Source organism: Rattus norvegicus, chromosome 13, assembly GCF_021556685.1.
Source record: "Rattus norvegicus strain SHRSP/BbbUtx chromosome 13, alternate assembly SHRSP_T2T, whole genome shotgun sequence".
NCBI classification, from domain to species: domain Eukaryota; kingdom Metazoa; phylum Chordata; class Mammalia; order Rodentia; family Muridae; genus Rattus; species Rattus norvegicus.
In genome coordinates this window covers 102,768,704-102,787,919 of record NC_141546.1, presented here as the reverse complement: position 1 = coordinate 102,787,919, position 19,216 = coordinate 102,768,704, and the positions used below count along the sequence as shown (strand labels likewise).

General features: G+C 42.1%; 1 protein-coding gene and 1 long non-coding RNA gene across 2 annotated transcripts in view; one reads left to right on the top strand and one right to left on the bottom strand.

Annotated features, from left to right (window-relative positions):
• Ush2a (usherin) overlaps window positions 1-19,216 on the bottom strand; it is a 666,484-nt gene that overhangs the window by 308,580 nt on the left and 338,688 nt on the right. The window contains exons 32-34 of the mRNA NM_001302219.1: window positions 15,736-15,895; window positions 13,723-13,894; window positions 8,756-8,903 (exon numbers count right to left, since the gene is read on the bottom strand). Coding sequence (NP_001289148.1) covers window positions 8,756-8,903; window positions 13,723-13,894; window positions 15,736-15,895 — 480 coding nt within the window. The remainder of the gene's footprint in view (window positions 1-8,755; window positions 8,904-13,722; window positions 13,895-15,735; window positions 15,896-19,216) is intronic.
• LOC134481543 (uncharacterized) lies at window positions 6,643-14,097 on the top strand. Its single transcript, XR_015635770.1, has 3 exons — window positions 6,643-6,809; window positions 8,736-8,800; window positions 11,561-14,097. It is a non-coding gene; the product is annotated as an uncharacterized LOC134481543 (long non-coding RNA).

The following is a 19,216-nucleotide window of genomic DNA, read 5'->3' as shown; positions in this document are numbered from 1 at the left end:
GAGGCAAACCATACCTGACAGCAAATGCAGGAGAGGATTGCAGCATGCTGTACAGTGGGTAAGTTAGGTTTCTGAATAAGTCATTTAAATCCCTCCTGACATCCACCCCCCCCTCTATTTCCTCTACCTATTGAATCCATTTCAAATTTCTCTTCACCCCATTCCATGGTCATCTGGGCTATTTTAACATCATCTTAGAATACCTCAGGATAACGGCCACTTAGGTGTCTTCATGTGTCACAAGCTATCCTATATGGTACAGCCAGGGAGGGAGAGGTTATGAACGGCTATCTGCTCATGCCTTATGCAATCAGTGATCCATCATGCCTGCCCAAAGTCACAGAAACAAGCCACTGTGCCTTCTCAAAATAGGGACTTGGGCTATGTAAGCCAATCTTGGAGAGGGTGAGGCTCACGGTAGTTGTGTGTCTGCATACTCTGCTTTATGGCCCAAATCTTACCAACAAAGCACCAGGCTTCAAAATCAGGGTCAAGAGGTAGATTGCTCCATTTAGACCTGTCTCCCACGCACAGAGACTGAGGCAAGCCTAGGGATTTCCTCCCATCCAGGCTGTGCTAGGCCATTAACTCTCATGCTCTGAATTATGGTTTTAAATACAGGTTACTGGTATATTTATTAATTTTATTGACAATAAGAAATGTAATTGGGAAAGAACATTCTTTTGGGGTAAATGTCCTAATTTTTAAATATGTTTATTATCATGTACCAATCATACTTAAGAATGCTTTCATTATGACTTTTCACATACCTTTATAATACATTTTGATCCTGTTCCTCCCTTTTTGTTTACCTTCCAATTCACCTAATTCTACTTTTGTATCTGCTTTCTTAGGGACTAACTAAGCTTCACGTAGCTTTAAGCACAAGAAGGCTTTCTTACCAGCACACTCTAGTCTGTATTGAGTTATATAGGCAAATTTTATAACTATTTTTAGTAGCGGGCTTTCTGATAGAAATAACATTAATAAAGTAAGAGCCATTGTAAAACTGACTTTGAAGGCATAGTTATATGAAGCAATAAATTTAAAAAAAAAAACCCTGTTAACACAATGATTTAAATTTCATTGATCTCAGGTCTCCAAACTGAGTATTCAGGATGCAGTAGACATTCCAAACTCTAGCTAAAGGTATTTTCCTTCTTTAACTAGAATGTTGGTTATGCATGAATAGTTCTAGAAAAATCTAAAGGCTAGTTCTTAAAACAAAAAGTAGTTAAAAAAAAAAAACAACCAACCAGCCAACCAACAAAACCCAACATAGACACCTGGAGGGCCCACCAGGCTCCATTGGGCATTTCCAAACCCTTGGTCACAGCAATGGCAGCATTGGTGAGACTTAGTGAGCCACAGAATGAACAAAGAGACATGAATCTTGGAAAGAGACTTTGAGGTGGGGATTTTAGGGGGTTATGATAGGTTGGTTGTGATCACCAAAAAACAAATTTAATTACATAAAAACTCCTTAAAGCAACACATAGAACTGGTGGCCTATTCTGAGGCAGACATTAGACACCATGAGGTGTGTGTGGATTATGTCCTTTAATACTGACAGTTCTAAAAAAAAATCTGAGCAATACTGACAGTTCTTAGATATCGGAACTGCTATCAGCATTGCTAGGAAGACAAGTGAGGGGCATGTAACTAATGAGCATGCATGCAGGTGTAGATCAGACAAACTTACCTCGCTGTTGATGCTGGTTAATCTCTAAGTTTGTAGTAATTTCCTACACCTGAACATGCTATTATGATCCTAAGTGTGATCAAAATGTCCCCCTGAAAATATTAACATTTATTGAAGGTCCATCGCCTATACGTTAGTATTTTTTGTTACTCGGAATGGCAGAAAGAATAAGAAATAGAACCCACTCTTATATAAGTAAGAAGAAAATTAAATGCTGGTCTGATTGAATAATGAGCCAATCAAGACCTATGTTAGAATGGCTAAGTGTAGCAAAATCTTACAAAGCAAACTAATGGTCCAGTTAAGCATGGCTGAATTTCCTTACAGCAGAGGCTCCAATAGGGCTGCATCAGATTCGTTTGTATATTCAACCTAAGGCAGGTTGGAAGACAACCTCAGAGTCCATGTGGTAATGGCTCACTGCAAAGGAGCAAGAGCGTGATGACATCTTACGTCTACCCATACTGTCTTCTCACTGCCATTGCCAAAGTAACCTTAAAGAATCATTCGAAGGGAGGTTGGAGCCTTAAATGTCCAGGAGAATCTCTGACATTTTTCTGAACTTGTACTGATTGGGCAAGATCAAGGGACATAAAAAATAACCCAAAATCACAAAGAAGATCAAGTGGAGGTGAGGGAAAGGGAGGCAGAAAAAATATATTGACAACAAATGTTAAAGCTATTTTCCCCCCCGGGATATGGAATAACCAGTTAGAATAAAAACTAGAGTATGGTAACAATACACTTTAGGAGGACTTACGTTTTTTTTTTCTAAGAGAAAGACAGCTTTAACTACTTTTAGGTTATATAATCAAAACTCAAGTTAAGAGAAGTCTGTCGACATCTCAGAAAGCTCTGTGTTCATAATCCTGGCTCTCCCTTCTTCTCTGGTGGTGCTCATATCCAAGAGTTCTCCTGTGTGCACACTACATCCTCCCTCCCTCAATCAAGCTCAGAAAGAACAAAAAAATGGGATACTGAATTAATCCCTGTATTCAAACCTCTACAGGATTTTGTATTGTTTTGCGCAGTGCCCCTGCTGGTCAGTAGCTATGGATAGAATGTCTCCTCCAGCGTGGCAGGCATCAAATGACATGCAGGGAGCTTAGATAGAACACAATAGTCTTGATTCCCTGCTGCCCTCACAACCTTAATAATACGACCAAGAAGACAGATGAGGTCCGGTGAGTGTACATAGAGTCTGTTGAAGGAACTCCCCATGGAATAGAAGAAAAATTCAATGGTGACAGGTGATGAGGCAGGAGCTAAACCAGTTTGGGCTGGTGAAGAGATGGCACTCTTCTGAGAAAATGATCTCAGAGCCACACCTCACACCAGAAACGATTTCATCAAGAGGGAAGAAAGCATCATAGGCCATCACTTGACTATAAATAACAGAGGTTCCATAATAAGAAGCAAAAAGCTTTCCCTGGGATGATAGCAAGTTGCTTACAATGAAGATGTCACAGAAAAATGCAAGGATCTGCCTCCAGACGGAAAATTCCAGCATGGCTCCTTCATGATTTTTAAGATGTAGATGAACCAAAATGAAATTTTGGTGCAAGCGATTGGCAAACTTTTATTTTTGGGTTACTGTCCCTAGAGTGAAAGAAAGCTGCTGGCATGTATTTCTGCGACTGCCATCGTCCTGTCCCACAAACATTGTAAAGGTCAATAAAATGGGATGTAAGAATCAACCTTTCCATGGTAGGCAACTCAGTCAGTGGGCAGCTGAGGTCGTTTCGGCTAAGAGATCACTTACGGAGATGAGAGTGTGGGCCAAAGGAGGGAGAAAAGTGCTTGTGAGCCACCCCTTCCCAGTAAGGGCCAAGACTCCCAATAGACCAACCCAACCACGGGCAAGGGGCCAACAGACATGCTTCCGTCTATAAGGGGAAAGGATTATACCAGCTTTCCGGACTTCAAGGCTGATCTGGCCTTATAAGAAAGGTTACTGGACAGAGCTTGGCATTTTGTGGAGGAACAGGGCCCTGGAGTCCATAGCCCAGCAGGAAGGTGACAGGGCAGGGACCTGAGACTCCCATCCCCTTACTCCCTTTCTTTGGTACTGTCACATGGGTAAAATGACAGTATTGTGAGGGCAAGTGTGTGGATATGCCAGGGAGGCTCACCCCACTTCACAGAGAGAAGAGCACACCTGAGATAAATTTTAGTAACACGCGAGTATATTAGAGCAAAAAGGTATCTTGGCTACATGTTGGTCCTCACACATTCAGACCCTATAGGATACACAGCATAGTAGGTCACAGATTCTGTATATCCATTTCCCCCAGGCCTTGAAGAGAGGGAGGAAACCAGAGATGGGTGTGGACACGTAAAGTCAAAAGAATAGGGGTACATCATTGTAACTTTCATCAGAGTATCTGTGCCTTTCCTTGTTTAATCCCTCAGGGTACTAATCAGTAACACAGCCACACAAAACTGTACTGTTTTTTGTGTATCTCTTGGGTGTGTGTGTGTGTGTGTGTGTGTGTGTGTGTGCCTTCATATACACACACAGTGAGAAAGAGAGTGAAAGAAATAGAAACATAGGGAGACATAGGGAGAGAGGAAGGGGGAGGAAGGAGAGAGAGAGAGAGACAGACAGAGACAGAGAGAGAGAGGGGGGAGGGAGGGAAAGAGAGAGAGAGAGAGAGAGAGAGAGAGAGAGAGAGAGAGAGAATGAACTCAGTTATTTAATCCAGTTCCACACTGTTCTTCAATGAAAACTTACAACACGAATACTTAATTTTCATTGGCTGGCTCATGTAAGGTACTTAGGAGTTTGTCATCTGTCTCCGTGATGATAGAATTTTTAAGGTGTTTAATTTAGCAGGCAAGCCGAATCATAATTGCCAGTAAAGCACACCCACAGGGGTATAGATCTTCCTGCCTCTTCATCATGCTATGTCAAGTTGTATTTCCTGAGGTGCTCAATGGGTTGTCATATGTAAGCAAGGAAATTCAATACAACCCAATGTAAATTTAATACAAGGTATCTCTATTTACACTGAAGAATTATGTTTACCATAGAAATTAGACAACAATGTGTCCGTGTGCCATAAAAATAATGCACACAGCGAGCATCGACGCTCCAGGCCTGTTTGTTTGTTTCTTTGTCAGTGAGGCTTGGCCGTAAGAGTGTCACCTGTATGCCGCCCCCAAGGTTTAGATGCTTTATTGAGTATGGTAGATACCTCCCCCTGTGAATACTTGATCCTTCAATTAAAAAGGAAGAGAGAGAGGAAGAAGCTCCCACACTCTGGAAGGTGCCTTATTACTGTTGTGCTTGCCTAAAAATGGCATCGACAGAATCTAAAAAAAGGCTGTGCTTGGGAAATTCTACCTGACAAATTGATAGGAGGTGTTTCATAAAAGTTAACCAAGGTTTGCTCCAAACTGTCAAGCAGTCTCCCTAAGTGGCTCACTGAATTCTGGAATCCACCGCACCTGTTAAAACTGAACACTAACAGAAAGAAAATAGAATTATATTTGGTTATGGAAAAATGGTTATTTCTGAATGAAACTTTAAGAAAGTACACAGTTATTTCTTTAATCCCAGAAAAAAAAATCACAACAGGCATGTAAGCATTTGAATCTTGCCCGTAGAGGTTAAGAGCCAGTGAGTGAAACTTTCACTGTTATTTTCATAGATCTAGTTGGAACCTTATGCTGGGGACAAGTCTGCAAAAGCTAGAGGCAGACTTAGGGGAAAATCAGGAGTTTCTGCCATTCACAGATTTTTTTCATAACACATTCCTTCTTAATTAGCTGTCTTTACTTTGAGTAATTAAATTGTTTAATTCTTATTAATCCAATTTTCTACATCTGTACATGGGGATATTATAAATTTCATGGACTAATTTTTGGAATTAAAGTACTGTCATAGTTAGCTTTAACTGTCAACTTGACATAGTATGGAGTCACAAGAGAAGAAAGTCTTAACTGAGGGACTGCCCTGATTGGAGTGGCCCACGGGCATCTCTTGTGAGTGCTTATTTCGACTATTAAACGATGTGTAAGAGACCAGCCCATTGTGAGCGACACCATTCCCTAGGTCTTGGGTTGTATAAGGAGGCTAGATAAGCACTGATCCAAGTGAACTTTCTTCCATAGCTTCTGCTTCAAGATACTGCTAGAGTTCTCATCTTCACCATACTCGGTAAGTCTTCAGAAACAAGCACAGCCCCAAATTTGTTAAATTATTACAGGGGTACAATGACTACTTTGACGTGTTTTGGTTAGTTTTAATTGTCAACTTAATCTTAGTCGGTTATGAAAATAAACTCATTGAGGAATTGTGAAGATGGTATTGGCCTGTGGGGATTTTCTGCATTGGGTTAATTGATGTGAGAAGACCTACTGAAGATATAGGTAATGTTATTTAGAGGGCCAGGCCCTGGATTGAATGAAAAAGATAGAGTAAGCTATACTCTGCTTTTGACGGTGCACGTAACTAGATGCCTCAACTTCACATTGACTTCCCTGCAAGAGAAATCAAAGGATACAACGAGGTCAAGAGTGATCATGGGTAACGGCCAAGGTTTGGGTCTAGTAAAAAAGCAGGTGGTGTCTCTCGGAGGAGTGCAACATGAAAGAAAAAGTGGGATGAGGGACATGGGACAGGATGAAAAGCCAACCTGGATGTGCTGACATTCAAATGAGACAGGAAGCAATGAGGGTGGGTACCAGGGCCTGGGATGGTTCATTTCCATTGTCAGTGTGATGGGATCCAGAGTCGCCTATATGAGGAGCCTCTAGGCTGTGAGGACTTAGGTAGACCAGTGTAACCTCTGGGCGTGACTGGGAGAGAGACGATCAAGAGTGAATAAGTTGATGTGGGACAAGTCACCCTAATTGTGGGTGGCATTTTTCCACGGGCTGGAGTCCCAGACTAGATCCAAACACAAATGGAGCTGAGTGTGCCCATTCACCTACAGCTGCCTCAAGCTCCCATCGCCATGACCGTTGGCTACCGTGAAGAACTAGTCCCTGGAACCTCGATCCAAAATGGAGCCTTCTATCGTCAATCTGCTTTCTGGAGGTTTGTGTCTCAGCAAGGGCACAAGTAACTTAACACAGGGCCCCAACGGAGAATCTCAGCCAGGTAAGTTCATTAACATTTCCCAGCATCCTCTCTGTCGCTTGTTAAACCCCTGGGGCGGAGCCTGGGAATCAAATTCTTAAATCAGTATCACCAACGAGGTTCCAGTAGGTGAGCTTGAGAGACAGTATTCAGCATCATTTGAAAGTGTTTCTTTGCCGCGGTGAGATGGGGCCTACATGGACAGTTTTCACGAGTTACAACTGCATAAACCAAGTTTGGACCCTAACAAGAGGCATTCCACGTACTCGGGCTTTCTACTGGAAATAAATGAATGAGTCATGTATTTGCCCATCTGCAGGAGTGCTGGACGGATAATAAAATAATGTTAAGCCTAGGTCAAATGACATAGATGTCACGAGGAAGGCATTGAAAGATCATTGGTCAAGAATAGCGGGGTTTACTTAAGCTCAAGGAAGGACAGCGTAGCTAACCTATAAGGTCCTCTATGAGAGCAGTCGTGATCTTTGGCGCTGAGAAATCTCGACAATCTCTTTAATCGTTGCCCCACTATGAAAGTATAAAAAGCCCTACTGCGGTTAGACACATTACGCCATCGTGACAGTGTTATCAGAATATTCCTTATTTCTTGTTCCTTTGGGTTTATTTAACAAACTCTTTGCACATGCACAGAATATAAGGTGGGGACCCTCGAAAACGAGAAAAGGGCGTGCAAGCCAGGAGCACGGGGCAGGAGAAATTTGAGTGACAACTACCAAACTGGGAAGACAGCCCTGTTCTATGCAAACCAGGCAGCTGGTTAGCAGCCATCCAATCAGAAACAAATCAGCAACATTTCACTGACACCTACAGACTAGACAGATTTCTCTGTGGAGTCAGAAGTGTGACAAGAATTTTGGCTGCTTAATATAGTATCCTATAGACAGCGTTTATTTTTATTAAGAAAGTTGAAACCATATAAGAGTAGGTTCAGTGGCAGAGAAAAACCTCTCACTCTGGTTACCATAACTCTCTCCATTACCTCAGATATAGCTGTTGCGTTTGCTAAAAGTTTAACTAAGAGGAAACAGTCTAATTAATTCATAGTAAACATGAGGCAGTCGAGTAAAGCTTCTAGGTTTGGTTCTGCTTTACTCTTTCTGGCTATGCTCACGGAAGCCACTTCTGTTTCCAGCAGTGAGTTACTTAACAATAGTTTCTACAATATCCACATATTTTGATATTTGTCACAAAGAGGGAAATGGTTTTATAGTCTGCTCCTTCTGCCAGAGTTAAATAGAAATGCTATGTTTAGCAGGTCTTAATGATACCTCCAGTAACTGGATAAATAGATCAGTGTCTGAGAAAGGCTATTAAATGTCTTTATAATGTGGCTTTGTTTTCGTGGTGTTTAACTGGACATCTCTTAACTCTCTAAATAGCACAAGGACACATACATCACATAGGAACACAGTGCACCTTAACTCAAGTGTAAGTATATGCATGTTTAATGCATGCATTGTTTAAATCTCCATGTTGAAATATTTATAAACAGCATTCTAAGGAATGTGAGTTCTGAGTGGCCTCTTTTAAAATAAACTTATTAACTCAGAAGCATCCAGAACGCGCTGTGTACACGGACTCGCTGCCTCTTTACTTCTCCAAGGAAGAACTCATGGCCACTGAAAAGGGAAAGTTGCTAAAGACAATGTCACTCTCAAAGCCACATTCTCCAGGAGTCTCCATTTGTCCCTCTCCTCTCTCCCGGCTCTCACTAAACAATGGCATGCAGTACACAAGAGCCATCAAGAGGGAGCACTTTTGAGCCACTAAAACTGCATGTTAGCCTAAAAAGCTCATTCTCCCTAACTACGGGGATAGTATCTCGGGTATTTTGTGTGCTAAAATGTTCATTAAAAATTAAGTACCACATATAAGCTGCCATTTAGAATATTAATTTACTTTTGCTAATCATGTTTTTAACTTCAGGCTATAAGGAGTTCACTCACCATTCGGATGCCCAGGCTCTGTCCAGGAGATGTTAAAGGAGTCTGGTGAGTGGGAGTGGGCTCTGGGGGCTGGCACTCCTTCTGGAACAGTCTCGTCCATCAGGGCTTGGCTAGGCTCACTGGTTGTACAGCCGCCGCCGGTACACGCCTAAGCCGGTACAGAGAAGAACACTTCAGTTCTGGCTCTCAAAGTTTAGATGAACAGTGAAGAGAGACACCTCTTTGGGGGGAGTCCTGGATTCCACTAAATTAATGTTCCCTCGGCTGCCCCCAACTATGTTTGTTTCCATGGTGAGGGACGGCATTTAATTAGATTGCTTTTTAAGACCCGAGAGTTCATCTTCCCATAAGCACAAAATGACCCAGGGTGCAGGAAGAACCAGCCTAAGTTACAGCCTAGAGATGCAGGGCGCACACTGATGGATAAGCAGCTCCAGACAAGTGTGAGAACCTTTTCAAAACTAAGCAGGTGGCTCCCTGTGGACTTGGCTGAGTGAAGCAACTATGCCCCAAGCATCAGGACCTGAGTCTGGATCCCGGACAAGCACGGCAAATTTGTCCTGTATCCCCAGGATTCGGAGCAGATGGAACACTGGGGCTCACTGGCCAGCCAGCGTGAGAAAAATGTTCGCTTCAGGTTCAGTCGAAGAACCTGTCTGCGGAAGAAAGCAGAAAGCACACGTGCTCTAGTCCTCTTGAAGATGGAGCTTTCAACAATCAGGCCGAACCAGCCAGTCACATGACCAAACCTTGCCTTAAGAAGCCCCTTCTGACCCAAGAACCAGCTGCCAGGGCACTTAAAAAGGAACTGAGGTAGAGCGCTTACCTAGGAAGCGCAAGGCCCTGGGTTCGGTCCCCAGCTCCGAAAAAAAGAACCAAAAAAAAAAAAAAAGGAACTGAGAACACAAGCATGTAACCTGTATGCTACAAGTCTCAGAAATTATCCAGGAAGTGGGCCATGTGCGGTGTGGGAGCCATCAGAGGAAGTGTGTCAGAGGGCCACCCCATTTCTCAAAGAGAGGGAATATGTTCACTTGTAGTTTCAGATTTTTATCCCTTAGATCAAAGCATGTGGGTGGCAGCCTGTGCTTGGTTTTTTGTTTTGTTTTGTTTTTTTTTTTTTTTTTGGTTCTTTTTTTTCGGAGCTGGGGACCGAACCCAGGGCCTTGTGCTTCCTAGGTAAGCGCTCTACCACTGAGCTAAATCCCCAGCCCCAGCCTGTGCTTGTTAAACTGATCACCAAGTGAGACTTAATTCTGATGGCTACCATTTTCTTCCTCATGTGTGTTCATATTACAGGACTTGCCCCCCCCCCAATTACCTCTCTCCAGAGAAATACTGTGCTATTGCATTTATTTAAATGGAGCATAAACAAAAATTGGCCTTCTTTTTGAGAATTTTATGATGCTCTCTAAGATAAATACAACGTCCTCTTTGGGAGAGCTGTTCCCGGGGGCTGTCATCTGAGATTTTCAAACTGGTTGCTTGGCAAAGAAGCACCTTGGAGATAGTAAGATGCTCTTTCCGGCCAGCGAAATGGGACATAAACAGGTGTTGAAACAACAGAAGTATCTGCAACTAGATGTCAGTTGTGGCATCTACAGGGCTCTTCCTCAACTCACGTCTGATTGGTCTAACGCTGATTGAAATTCAGACTTAGGAAAATAAATAAATAACTGGGTCAATTGAAGATGTCTTTATGAAACAGAGAGGACTGTGAAAGCCTGTGAGGTAGCAAGCTGCTTCGACCTATTTCCTACAGTTTTTAGTCAATCACAGATGCTTGAAAACAAAATTTACTTCTGATCTAAACGGCCTTTGTTTGGTACAATAAAATGTGCAGGTAATCTAATTACAGAGACAAGTTTGTGGAACAATAACTATTAGGAACCTACTAAAGATAGCATTCTTATTTTTTTTCCCTAGGGTTTTGTTTTCAGATAAGCAGGGCCCAAGGGAATGCAGGAGATTTTAAAGTGTGAAGGATGAAGGAAAAACAAAAACAAAAACGAAAACGAAATCCCCCCAAAACCTCACAATTGCTTTATCAGGTCTTTTTCCCCCAAGAAGTAAAGCTGAGGCTTAGGGAGAGAGATCATCTGGTAAACTGCCCACTAGGCGAGCACGTGATCCTGAGTTCAGATCTCCAGCACCCACGTAGAAAGGTGGCTTGGTGGCGAGCATATGTAACCCCAGTGCTTTGAGGAGGGTCCCTGGTGTTTGCTGCACAGCCTAGACAATTAGTGAGCCCTAAGGTATTCTACCGGGAAAGATTCTATTTCAAAAGATAAGAGAGAGAGAGAGAGAGAGAGAGAGAGAGAGAGAGAGAGAGAGAGAGAGAGAGAACAGATATCAGTGATAACTGGGCTCTACACACATGTACCTATGTCTGCTCCTACTTTCATACACAGGCACAATCATATACATAACACAACACACACACACACACACACACACACACACACACACACACACACACACACACACACACAGTCGACCTCACCATTTCCCTTATTTAACAGTCACCACATGACAGTATTTTCAAATAGTAGCCTCTGCCTGCATTAACATTGCCTTTCCATAATCGTTAGCTTACTGTATTCATTACAAACCATTAAGACTTAACAAACTTCAACACAGACGTCACTGCGTGCAAACAGTGGAAGCACACATCTCTGATAACCAACGTTCTAAAAGAAATCATGTAGTACTACTCAGGGTCCCAGAGCCTTTCCTGAGTGACTGCGGTTGGCGGGCTGTTCATCCATTCCCACATGAGCTGTCTCTGAAGCACCTTCTCTCCAGCAGGTACAGTCAGCGCTCTGCAGAGAGGATTCTGGAAGATGCGAGCTTTCTGCATTGGGGGCTTATAACCCAGTCTAACAGAAGCATTAAAGTGGAGTGACACAGAGTAGCTCTGGGTCCTGCGCTCGATGTGCATCCCAAGGGTTCAAATCCCCAGTGGGTCTTCCTCTGTTTCAGAGGCCACTGGAGGGCTTCAGTGTCTGCGTGTTTTGTGTCTGAGCACTTAGTCAACACATTGAAACAATCTATAAAGGGCTCTCTGCTTTGTTGAACACCTGCTCTCCACCACTTATCTAATGACCTTGAGAGCTGGTTATTATATTGAGACTGTGAAATATACAATAATCCGTCAGTTAACTGGGTTGAGCCTAAAATGCCACGCTTCATTTAGTCTACTGCTTAACTGAGTTAAGTTAGAACAAACAAAGAGGAAAACTTTCGGTTGAATACTTCCTGGAAAAGGCACTAGGGTATGCTCTGCCCTGATAGACACAGTGGCATTAGAATACAAGAAAAGGAGCAAGTTTGTCTCCATAACAACCTTTGAGGCACAAGGACATCCATGTCACTGTGACCTCTGACACCAACGTTTCTCAGGATTCAACACATATTGCAATCATTTGGGGGCTACCTTTCTTAGCATCACAGAATTTTAGGGTTCTCAAAAAGACACTAAAAACCATTAAACTTAATGCCCTAATTTTTGTCCAGAAAAAAAAAAAAAGGTAGCTGATGTGCCACTGTACGCTTGCCTTGGGTTACGCAGTAGGAAAATCTGAACGAAAACTCAAGGGAGCAGACCGCTAAGTCACTGGTCCTTAGTTTTCAAGTTATAACAAAATTAAAAACTCTAGGATATCGAAGTGGGTTTTGATTGACTGCACAGTGTATCCTAGAAACCGCCTTAGGAGCAGAGCATTTTAACGCCACTTATCTCCTGATAAAATGCCAAATTTCAACAATTTCTGTTTAATCTTAGTTGCTTCCAAGCAACTAGGACTGACCAGGGTCTCCAGGTGCACAGAAGCTATTTTGAAAGCAGTGTGGGCTTCACGGTTAGCTTTTGAAAACTCAAGTTCCTGGGTACGCTTCTTAGCTTTTCAGTGACATGACTAAAAGTAGGCTGAACTGTCACTTCCCAAATCCACATGCTGTGCTGAGCAGCAAGGCACACGGGGCCATTCAGAACGGGGCCTCACACTGCCTGCCTGCTCTTGTTTTGTGCTGTCAAGGCAGACAGTTAACAACAGTGGGCTGCAGTTTGTTTTCTTGTGGTATAATATTTTGAGCATCCGCGAGCATGTTAAGTAAAATGAATGCGTGCACAGTGTCTACATAAATGTAAATTTATTCATAATCAAGAGCAGAATATTTTCTATGGCATTTATCAAAGCAAATACCCTCATATAGGTATTGCTATAAAATGAAGAGGGTGTTTAAAACAAATAGGGACAACCTCATGTTTATATTCAGTTATTTTCTGATGTGCTATTAAACTTAAAAAAAAGATTATATTTCATCAAAAAGCACAAGGAAATGGGAGTACAAATTCCACAGCAATATCAAGGTCTTTTAAAAGACCTTCATGTACAGAAGTGCCATTTAGCATTAAAAATGCCACCTTCCTCCCAAGGAAAGCTCTAAACTGTTGATTCTGGCGTTTCATCAAGTGACTGTTCTTCTGAGGAGAAGTTAAATATAAATCACAGTAAAATAACAATCAAGGCTATCTTGGGGTCATTTGAATCTTCATTTAAAAATACGAGATCTAAATTCACACTGCGAGGAGTCTTTCAAATGAATACAAACACCACAGGAAACCTGCCTTATTCGTCCAAGCGTTTTGGGAAAGGCTCTCAACAATTACAACATCCCACAAATAATAAAAAAATTAGTTCTGAGCAACTCACCCTATTTCTAGGAGAACCTCCTAACTCCGACGGTTATCATATCCTTTCAAATAACACAGACTAAACATGCAGCTAATTAACCAATAGAACGTATCTAGGCTGTGAGGGGAATTTTTGGTATAAATTCTGTGGGATAAGATCTTTTATTTTTATTTATTTATTTATTTTTTTGTATTTTGTTAGTCTGTTTGTTTGATTTAGGAAGTTGGGAGGATGGGAAGAAGAGAAAAGATAGACACTAGGTCGACTTACTCCCAGCTTGATGAGGTACAGGCACCCAGGGGAAAGGTGGTAGAGCAGGTGGGTCTGGAGGTTTTCTGTGCTGTTGTAGACAACATCCCACACTGTGGAGTTATGGGTAGGATTCAATGTATATAATATGTAGCGCTCCAGGATTCCATTTAGTTGCCTTGGTTGTTTCCATCTTGAAAGGAACAAAAGTTACAGCATTTCAGCAGCACTCATTCACGTCCAAACAGAGACATAGAGGATAGGTTAATGGCCACAGCAATATTAACGCATCCTGTGTAAAAACCCTTACATGTTTATTTCTTCTTCAAATGTACTTGTCTCTAAAAACACACGTGGTTATAAAATGCTTATTCCTAGAATTTTAAAGGGAATGTGACATAGACTCTGCCTTCTAGTTACTTATTTTGTGTGTGTGTGTGTGTGTGTGTGTGTGTGTGTGTGTGTGTGTGTGTGTGTGTTTATTGTCTTTGCTGGTGCATATGCAAGGGTCACAGATGTAGAGGCCAGAGGAAGACATCAGGGTTCCTAGTCCATCACCCTGTTCTTTACTCCTGTATACGCGGTGTCTCATGGATCCTGAAGCTAGACCGAACAGCAAGCCACAGAGCCCCCCTGCATCTCCTACCAGTGCTGGGCTTGCAGCACGACCACACCCAGTTTCTATGTATGTCCTGCGGATTTGAACACAGGTCTTCATGACTGTATAATAGGTGTTCTTAGTGAGCCATCGTTACAGCTCATTGCAACTTTAAAATAGTTAACACTATACAAATGTATATGGTTTTGTAAAATCTTGGGTTTAGGACAAAAATTGGTAGGCACAGAGTACTTCTGAGGAGTGTGAGAAGGAGCAACACACTGCAGTGTCGGGAAACCCAGCAGTCCAGCACAGAGTGAGCAGGTAGTCAGAGAGAAACCCAGGAGAGCTGGGGGAACGGGCAAGGCTTCTTGGCGCTGTGAGGTTTTACATCAGATGGAGGATTTGGACAGGCTGAAGCAGCAGGGATGGGCACTTCAGAGGAGGGTGACAGTATCTTGGGGCAGAGCAGACAGAAGACAGCATAGCAGAGAGATACTCAGGGAAGCGGGGAATCTTTGAGAACAAATAACAGGGCTTGTTTGACGGTAACTAAGGGCCAATACAGGAGCTTGGGCTCAGAACAGCAACAGCAGCAGGGGCAGCAGCAGGGGCAGCAGCAGAATGAACGACAAGCTCTTCAGGCTGAGTGAGTGCTGTAATTTATTCACTGTCAACATTTTGTTCACAGATGAGAAAACTGGGAGTAAGCAAAAAAAACAAAACAACAACAAAAAAAAAACAAAAAAACAAAAAAACCCATGAATCGATGCTAAGAAAAATCTATTAAATTTTAACTCAGCACCACCTTAGACCTCATAAAATGAGTAATGAACAAAAGTCACTAATATCAAAGAAAATTCTAAACAGTTTTAAAAGTCATATTCTTATCTGACTGGAACTACAGGGGAAGGAAGCTGGCTACTCTTGTAGGGGGTCTCTCTGCCACTCATGTGGAGACTAACAACCCTTGGTAATGCCAGTCCCAGGGGCTCTGATGCCCTTTTATGGCCTCCTTAGGCAACACACATACATGCGCGCGCGCGCGCGCACGCACACACACACACACACACAAATCTTTTTTAAAAAGAAATTATATATATATGTATATACATACATACATATGATGTTTTACAATTTATTACAAACTACCCCCTGCCTGTAAAGACGTGACAGTGGATAAGTGGGTGGTCACTTTTCTTTTACTGACAACTGCACAGAAGTTGCATACACATTTAGCTTGTCCTGATTGCCTAGAGACAAAAGGGAGATTACGTTGACGAGTTATAATCAAAGGTTCCTAGAACCACTGGCCTAATCATTTCTGTGCATTTAATCACAATACAATTAGTCTGATGTCACAAGCCCTGTTGAATGAACTCACTGGGATTTTTACTCGAACCAGCATGTTCACAAGACCCAAGAGCTCTACTTACTGTATGTGTACAGTCCTAGAATCCAGGATAGCCAAAACTGGGGGATCCACTCGCTCTGGCGGCAGCTGTGCTGTGTGCAGGATCACTCGAGAGCTGTTGGTGCACCCCGCACGTGTGCATGCACCAACTGTAATCTCATAGGCCGTGAATACTCTTAAATCTGGAGGAAGGGATGAATCAAGAATTTATTCCCCTTAATACATCTTCTCAGGAGAGCTCACTCCCCTTATTTATTCTGACTTCTAGGAATTGTTAAAATGAGTCAACAATCATGAAAGTCGGCAGAAATAAAGTGGGTTTCTCTTGTAAATGGCATGGCCACATTGACATGGACCTGTGTTAGTCACACGTCCGGTTGACTTCTTCCCCTTAACAATTTGTTTCCTTGCATGTCTATGTTCAGGTGTATCATTTTCAGGTTTAGTCTTAGTTCAAAGACTCTGTTAAAAAGAGATGAGACATTTAAATTATTTTGAAGACAACAAGAGATGCTTTTGAAATGCAAATATACAGCCTACAACAAAGCCTTTGAAATTCCCTTTTCCTGTCTATCTGACCATGGTCTACCTACGACCTTCAGATCATCCCGGTTAGGTGCAAGGCTATCCTCAGGTGTCAGATGTCCCTGTCACTCCCCAAAGTCACCTTAGCACAGGCAACAGCTATCCTCCGCTCATCTGACACCATAGGAGTTTACTCATACCTCCAGGATGACAACACTCACACCACTGCAGCCATACTGTGTTTTTAGCATGTATTACAATGTCTGACATGTTAGAGGCTTTGGGCTTCTATAGCCATATCAATGAATATAGAACAAAGATGAAGATACAGTTGAGCTAGGTATGAAAGGCAGCCTTGAAAAGTGGGGTAGTACCCTAATTAGAATAATCTTTCCTTTCCTTGAGTTTCCTTGGCATTTCATTCCTGTTTACTTTCTTAGTGACTACAACATCCCTAATGAGAACACACGAATCTATAATTCTCCAACTCCATCCTTAAGTACCCTGAATTTTTCACACACAAAAATACTCAATACTCTAACTAAACTTTGGACCAATATCGTTATAAATATTTTTTATAATTTTATATATAAATATAATTTATACTTTCACAATATTAAAAATAGCAATTTTGAGAAACATCATTGAAATATGTCATGATTTAAGTAACACATATTCTTAAATCTCATTAACCTTGAACCATTACAATTTCATGTTTAAAAGATTAATGAAATGCAACCTAATTCAGGCAAATAGATTTTGCATTATACTGATAGCAAAAGTAAACTAGGAAAGGCGTGCTGATTTTCATGCAAAATACAATCAATTGGTTAAGCATGTAGGTCACCAGAAGAAAGGCAATCCAGTAATTTTGTAGCAAATGCTGCTTCAAAACAAAAAGAGGTCACCCAGATGACACTAAGTGTGCTCCTGACCAAACCTTGCTTCTTTCTAGCTTCTGTATTGTATCTAGTGGTGCCATGTTGACAGGCACCCTCACTCAGTGTGGTCAGAGGAATACGGCAAGGACACACTGAAGGTGACCAACCAACACAGGGCAGTATGACTCTGAGAGGCCATGAGAGCAAGTTCATCAAATGTGTACAAGTAAGAACTAGAGTGTCTTCATTTGGACAAACATTGTATAAAGCATGTATCATACTCAGGCACACTATGGCTGTGGTGTGACACTGTGACCAAAAGCAACTGGAGGAGTTAAGAGTTTATTTGGCTTACACTTTTGCAACATTGTCTATCATATAGGATGTCTCGTCAGCACAATTAAAGAAAGCAAAGTATCACCACTGTGGGTGAAACCAAGAGAGAGAGGTAGGTTCCTAGAAATTATAACCTTACTGATATCTTACCCTGATGGAGTGTGTGTGTGTGTGTGTGTGTGTGTGTGTGTGTGTGTGTGTGTGCGCACACGTGCACGTGTGCTTACATGAGCTCATGGAGCCCAGATGTTGAGTACAGGTATTGTCTTTAATCACTACCTTATTTAATTTAATTTTATTTAATTCTGCTTTATTTTATTCTTTTACCAGGAGCCCTTGGCTGACCTGTCCCTTTGTGATCCTCCTGTAAATTGTTGCTGTTAGGTGTTTAGTCACAATAAGAATACATGATACACCTGATGTGAGAAAAGATAATTCCAGGAACAACTCCTGCCCACAGGGCTATTCTGCCAGATCATATTGTGCTTACGTAGTGACACAGTCTACTATAAGTCTCCAGTACTCTTCCTTTTCTGGCCCTGATTTTTAAGAACTCAGTGATCTTTCTTTTTCTTCTTTCCTACGAGTCTGAATTCCTTATATTTTCTGGGAAGGAAAAGTGAGGGGTTTTATTCCATGTCATTTCAGGTGTGAAAGCCAGGATGGCACAGATTGGCCAGGAGTCAAGTTACCATTCGTGAGGCCAATTCTGAGTGACCTTTGAGTATATCTTAGCCCTGTCTGAACATCTTGGTTAACAGCAGCTGAGACTTGATACTGCCATGCTCTTGGCTCAGTTATCAATGGAGTTCCCCTTTCTGTTATATTCAGAGTATTAAGGCAAGGATGCAGCCACGGAGTTTGCATTGGGAGAAGAAATAATTTCATTCAAAGAGCATCTCAAATCTGTCATTTACATCTGGGACTTTGTTATCTTAGCTGTCACCACAGTGATCACGTTATAACAGTACAGAGTGTCCCCAACTTGTAGAATGTTCCGCTCTCCTGCACACTATAACCCCATGCCTTGATGACCTAATGTAAACGCACACAGGATATCTGCCACAGATGGGAAGAGACTCCTGTGGCAACAGGAGCAAAGGGGATGCTTCCTACACTTGGATTGTACGGTGACAAGTTGTCTTCTTTGGGTTGGGAAGCATCCACTTCTATGGCTGTTGGGACTAGAGATCAGGATGAGGAAGTGACCACACTCAGGAGGGTTATGTTTGGTGTAGAGTGTGCATGATTCTTGTTTTAGTACATTCTCTATTGCTTTGAAGAGACGCCATTTTGCAAAGAGCATTTAATTGGGGCTTTCTTACAGAGATTTAGTCCATTATCATCATGACAGGAAACACGTCCACATGTAGGCAGGCATGGTGCTGGAAAAGCAGCTGTGAGATCTATATCTGGATCCACAGGCAGCAGGAAGAGAGAACCACTGGGTGCGGCTTAGGGTGCCGTTTAGACTTTTGAAAGCTCAAAGCCCACCCCAAGTAACACAGTTCCTTCAGAAAGGCCACATCTCCTAATCCTTCTAAATAGTGCCACTCCCTAGTGACTAGACACTTAAATCTATGAGCCTACCATTATTATTCAACCACCACTACTCTTGAGACAGGACTGAAACAGAAGAACTGTACACTATTAAATCCCCCAGTTAGTGATACAGCTCGCCCTAACTATTCTGTATCCTAAGTGCTGTCGGTCTGTGGATGGTCAAGCATTTCATCTGAAGACAAACATACCTTTAATGTA